The sequence below is a fragment of the Aplysia californica genome, unplaced genomic scaffold, assembly GCF_000002075.1.
Source record: "Aplysia californica isolate F4 #8 unplaced genomic scaffold, AplCal3.0 scaffold00137, whole genome shotgun sequence".
Classification (NCBI taxonomy): Eukaryota; Metazoa; Mollusca; class Gastropoda; order Aplysiida; family Aplysiidae; genus Aplysia; species Aplysia californica.
The window spans coordinates 937,933-943,956 of record NW_004797407.1 but is presented as its reverse complement, the minus strand read 5'-3'; the positions used below and the strand labels follow the sequence as shown (position 1 = coordinate 943,956).

Genomic DNA, 6,024 nt, shown 5'->3' with positions numbered 1-6,024 from the left:
AAACAGTGTTCTATCTTTCTCTTATTTCTTGTGACATTATGATGATGTTCAATTCCCAAAATGTTTCCACGGCATGGTGATCATGTTGAAGATCATTTGAGACCACAACCATTTTGTGAGTCTTGTAGCATCCCATTTGGCACACTTTGGATGAATAGTTTATTTGTCCGTAGCTCGAACAGGAAGACCACTACTTCCCTAACAGCTCTTTATGATTTCAAGAACACGCAACCTTGCCATTGAACATGAAACAAGAAAATGGAATGTTTACTAGCTGCTGTTCAGAGTGCAGAACTGCACTCAGCTAGGATGATGAACATCATTATGTTTTTTTGCTGCTTTGTTGGGAAAGATTTTTCTGACGTGCAGCTTTCAAAGTTTGCGTTCGAGCTGCTTTGACTTTTGGAAGGACTTTCACAACTCTGCGGACAACTTGTTTGCAGGATATGAGTGTCTGTATGACACTTCCTCGAATATATATGGACCATTTTTTCTTCTTCTCTGCGTCTTCACACTTTTCCTTTTTTGAATGGTACCTTTCTCTAGCCTTAACGTTGTCTGCTCTTTCCTTCTGACTTGACCAGGATGCTGTTATCTATCTTGTGTCGCTTTTCCATTTCTTTCGTTAGTATCACTTGCCCAACAAACCTACCTGCTGCAACTTTGCTAGTGGTAGTGGAAACCAATGTGAGGTTTTTTCATTCTTGCTTTTCCTACATTTCTTAACTTGTTCGTCGGCCTTTGCCCTGTGATTTGCCACCTTCTTTTCCCAGCCGAACGTCTTCAGCTCTTTACGATTGCACATCGATGTTACCTTTGTTTACTTTAATCGGTCGTTGTATTCCTTAGTTGGCTCAGTGTTTAACTTTATTGTAATAACTGTGTATTTCTTTTCAAAATATCGGCACTTGAAAGCAATGCATTCAGAGATCTCTAGCGCAGAGCACGAACCTAGAGTACTGTAAAGTTGGAAAGAGAATGTGGGAGCGGGAGGGGTAGAAGAAAAAATTGTACTAATCAGTTTTGTCACTGAATTAAAAGAGATTAATCCGTGCTGTACTTGGTCGAAAATAAGATTGTGCTGCATTACTGTTTTGTATTCTTTTATTAAAGTAATTAGCAACAGAAAAAGTAGTCACAAATTTTTGTTTTGAAATGCATTATGAATAAAGTGAATATAAACTTAAAAAGATGTCATTCATCACTTATGTGGTCTTGCTTGTCTTATCATAGTCCACGACGATAAAATCGGCTACTATGTCCTAAAAATATTATTGGGACAACACTTGTTACCAAAACTGTGGTCAAAACGATTTAGCCCGTGTAACCATTAAGACCAATGTATAAACTTACTTTCCTCTTGTTAAAGCCAATATTAACTTTTGATGAAAACTAAGGGCAAAGCTACTATGTGGACAAAGCGAAGCAGCACGGGTGGGTCACTCAAATAAAACCAAAAGGAAAAACGGACTTTACTAGCCATACCAGGAACGGCACCAAGTGAGGAGATGCCAGGAGAAATTTCTGCCGACGTACTATCGCTTTCATCACTTGAAATGTACATGCGTGCACACGACACATTATTGACAGCATGCTTGACACTAGTAGATCTACATAATTTCAGTGGTGATAACAAGAAAGGAAAATTAGGAGAGTTAGTGAAAACTGTTTGTCAAAACAAAAATGAAAAATAAAAGCAAAGCACATAATGAATTTACTTTTATTCAAAGAAAAACATAGAATTGGCCTCTTTTCAATCAATTTGTTGACCTAGATCTACCTGTCCGTCGGTTCTCTATAACGTTCCCTTCTCAGTAGTCCTTCAGGTGAGTTTAACCATGAACATTTCAAGCAGAGAGAATAAGGAATCACGACTCATTCAAACGGAATCTACCTATCTGCTTTTGTCGTCTAGCAAATTTCTCTTCAAGGGGTGAATTTCACCAAACTAATGACGCATTTAATTAATCGGGTTCGCCTACTCCTTTCTTTCTTTTTTCTTTGTAGTTACCTCATCGATCAGGAGAAAAGGCGCCAATATTTTTCTGTTCATTTTCAACTGAAACTAAAATTGACATGGAAAATCCCATACCACGTCGCATCACTTGCATCGCCCTCTTTGCCTTGTTCCCGGAGTTTACGCTTCGTTTTGCCCCACCAAGCCTACAGTATGACATTACCCAAAATATACTTTGTATTTCCTTGACACATGGGTCCAAACTCATCCGTTTCCTTGAGGGACTCTTAGATTTCATCAAAGAATCACACATCTTGCAGTCATATAACAAAGAAAGCAAATTTTAAGGCACTTCAAGGCTTAGTCATTACTTACATCTTAATCGTTAAACCCCTAAATTTGCGTGACGAAGTCATTCATATTCACTTTCTATAGACTCTGTTGTCTTGCTGGGGAATAGATGAAAGCCAAGTTGATTGGAAATCAGTGCATTTGACATAAAAATACCAAACTAAAATTTCGAGCAACTTCCGGCGGAAGTAAATACGCAGATCTTAATCATTAAAACGTGACAAAAATTCACTGACGCAACTATTTACCACCAAAAATTCGTAATCGCTGTAGCAATTTTGTTCTTGGTAGATGAAATGACAAAAGTGATCGTATTTCTCATTCTACAATGAAAAATTACTCTTTTTGAAAGATCGATTGGACTGAAGATAGGGTTACTGTTTTTTACCATTTTATGGACGAGACGTTTAGCATTTAAGACCGAATTTTATGTCCTTTGTATGAAGAAATGGGCCGTTATAAGCATATATTTGTTGGTTACCCTGAAAGTTCTACTTAAGATCAGTACAAGTATTAAACCCTTAATTACGACAATGAGATGCAGACAAATCTTAGAAAAATCTTAGGATGAAAACTGTCTCTGGTGAATGTTACGTTTTCATACCTAAAAAATGCTGAATTTTTAACAAAAAAGCCCCACACTGTTTCAGAATATCGTTTTATTGGATATTTTCTGCCTAGTCCAGGTTCGGCAACCTTTTCACCACCGGCTAAGCTCATCTTAACTATGATTTCAAATAAATACAGATTTTTATGTTGTGTGTGGTAAAGGGTATGTGCAAGTTCAAGTTTTCAGGAAAATTGCCCATATACAAAAATCATGCGCTAATACAAAAAGAAGGGATATGTCTATTTTTAGCGAAAACCCCAGAAAACTCCCGAAACCCATGAAATACGGAAAACCCCCCCCATAAATAATATGAATATATCTATTTGGCATTCATCACCTCATGTGACTGTATAAAAACGAATGTTACTGTATAAAAAACAAATGTCAAGAAGAGCTTTTTTGTGTTGCAGAACTCTGCGTTTATTTGTCATCAATGTGTTCACTTTCACTAAAGAAACACCCATATACACACACACATCACGACACGGTGGACTCGGGTGCTCGTCAATATTTGGGCATATAAAAAATAATATATTGTGGTCTTAAAACTTATTTATTTGTCCTTCTTTCAGGGAAAAAAATACCCATGTATTTTGAATATAAGTCGATATGCGATTGAAGGAGGTGAGGGTAACCAGTTTTCTAAGGTAAAATTTTGCAAGAAAATTGCTGCCAAAATTTGGCAAACACAAGCTATAGAGTTTAAAATCTGAAAATTTACATATTTTGTGCCATTAATCAGCGTTTTGCAGTAAACTTCGCATGGAAATGTATTTTTTTATACGGACATAAAAGGTGTTGAGCCAAACAAAAATTTGACAAAAATTGCCAAACTGGAGGAAACACACGTTTCTCTGATTTCGTCATTTTTACGAACGCCTGATTTCACCGCGCTGCCTCACATATTTTATATATATCTATATCTATCTATTTAAAAAACTTACTGGTGAATCTGGCTTAAAGGCAGGTGGAGCGTTCTATGGAATTGCTTCCGCAGTTTCTGCTGAAAATTGCACAGAGATTAAGACATTGCTACAATGTGAAATGATTGAGAAATGCAGGGTACCCAACAGGGATCTCTTGACTTCTAGCCCGTTATATACTATCGCCTCATCACTGAACTGTGAACCTGAATTCACAAGTCAGTAGGCTATGCATGCACTGGTAATGAGTTTTCAGTATTTTTTAGGGTTTTCGGTATTCTAAGGCGTTTTCGGGGGGAGGGGGGGGGGGGAGGGGGGGGGAGTATTAGGGGTTTTTTGAGAGTTTTCGGGGGTTTTCGGAAAAATGTCAAACCCAACAAGAAGAACTTTTTCTTGGCAAGCACATTGTCGAAGATGGGTCGAAAAGAAAAGTGCTTGTCTTAGACAGGTTGACATCTTGTACAGGTGCTCATTAGATTCGGTTTGACTGTTTGTATAATATAAATAATGATTAGTTCTGTGACTCTCTGCCTTTCCTCTAACTCTGGCTTCTGGCATTTAACATGTGGCTCAGCATCAAGTTTTTTTAGTTTTGGTGACTTGAGTGTTTAGTCTAAAATAAAAGGTAAAGAAAGGTAAGTGGTGCTGACTATGGGGATAAGATAGGGACAGGGCAGTCTTGGTGTTTCATGAAATATTGGATGAGCTAGGATTGAATGAATGTATGAATGTATTTGTTAAATTTGTCCCTTTTTTCTTTGAAAACCAGAAATGAAAGTCCACTCATGCACTCAGGATACAGTTTTGTTTTCTTCATGGTGAGCTTTTTGTTGCATTACTTATTTTTTACCTCTGGAGTGTGTTACAGCTGATAATGATAAAATATAAAAATGTGGTTCTGACACCTGTTTGTCTTTCTACTCTGGGTTATTGAATATTGAAACATAACCTGACAGGTATTTCTATATATATTTAAAAAGTGTACGTTATATACATCGTATCCTTCACGTACAGAATTAAACCTTTTAAAAAGCTTGTTGTTCTAGACCAGGAAATTCTATATTTATATACACTCTTATCCTCCTCCCCCCCACCCAAACACTCATACACACAACCTGTGTCTTTCGTGGTTCATTGTGTATTTTCGGTTTGTTTTGATGCAGCAAGCCTTGATGTCTTTTGAGGAAGACAAATTGGCAGAGGCCCTCAAAGTGCTGCAAGAAACTGAAAAGAAATGTTCTACCAGTGACGGTTTTGTCAAGTCTTTCCGGAAAAAGTTTTCCAAAAAGAAGAAAGTGAGTACTGCTGGGGTGGGATTAGGAGGGGGCGGTTAGGGGTATGTAGTTTAGGACATTTTTATTTGAAGAGAAACATACCCATTAATGACCTAGCATTAATATCATCAGAGACAGTTTACATTAATGCGTAAACAAGTTTTTTTACTCATGCACTATATTTTTTCTTTTTTCTTTAAAAACAATTTTTTTTTTTTTTTTAAATGTTATTATTTTTTTAAAAGAATTTATTAATTAATGGTTATTGCAATATTTGCTTGACTTATAGAAAAAAGTATGAAAGTTCACATTTTTATTTGCTTTTATTTGCTTGTATTTGCATTACACATTTATTTACCATAGTTTGTCTGTTACTAAGATTTTTGTTCCTCAAACTACTGTTTTTTAAAGGATTCTCTAGAAAACTCCTATTTTTCGTCATGGAGTTGTAGGCTGGTCTGCAATTGTAGTACAAACAGATATTTCTGACAAATGAAAAAAAATAAAAATTGCAGCCAAAAATAATAACAATATTTTAAGTGATGAAGTATTTTTTGTGTGTAATTCCTCTTCGCCATGCCCCCAGAGTTCGGAAGAAGCGTGGATGACAGAAGAACGAATCACCAACCAGGTCATAGTTGCCGACTGTGTGCTGTACCAGGCCGTCCTCGTCTTCACCAACCAGGACATTCCCAGCTACGTAAAAGGAGGCTGGCTGCTCCGCAAGGCCTGGAAGATCTACGAGAAACTGCACAGGTAAGACGTAAGGGGGAATATGCAGGCAAAATTGTTGTCTTGGAAAGCTGCCTATTGTCAAGGAGACAGGTGGTTATCTTAGACAGGTGGCTATCTTAGACTGGTAGTTGTCTTGGATTGTGTCATTATGATTCAGAAAAACCTTGCGCGGGG

The 6,024-nt window shown here is 37.2% G+C and overlaps 1 protein-coding gene across 1 annotated transcript in view; it reads left to right on the top strand.

Moving 5' to 3' along the window:
- The window catches only part of LOC101853158 (tetratricopeptide repeat protein 39C), a gene marked incomplete at its 3' end in the record, with an annotated part of 26,943 nt that overhangs the window by 8,217 nt on the left and 12,702 nt on the right, over nt 1-6,024 (top strand). The window contains 3 exon segments of the mRNA XM_013081595.2: nt 4,611-4,659; nt 5,005-5,136; nt 5,702-5,871. Of these exon segments, the coding sequence (XP_012937049.1) occupies nt 4,611-4,659; nt 5,005-5,136; nt 5,702-5,871 (351 nt within the window).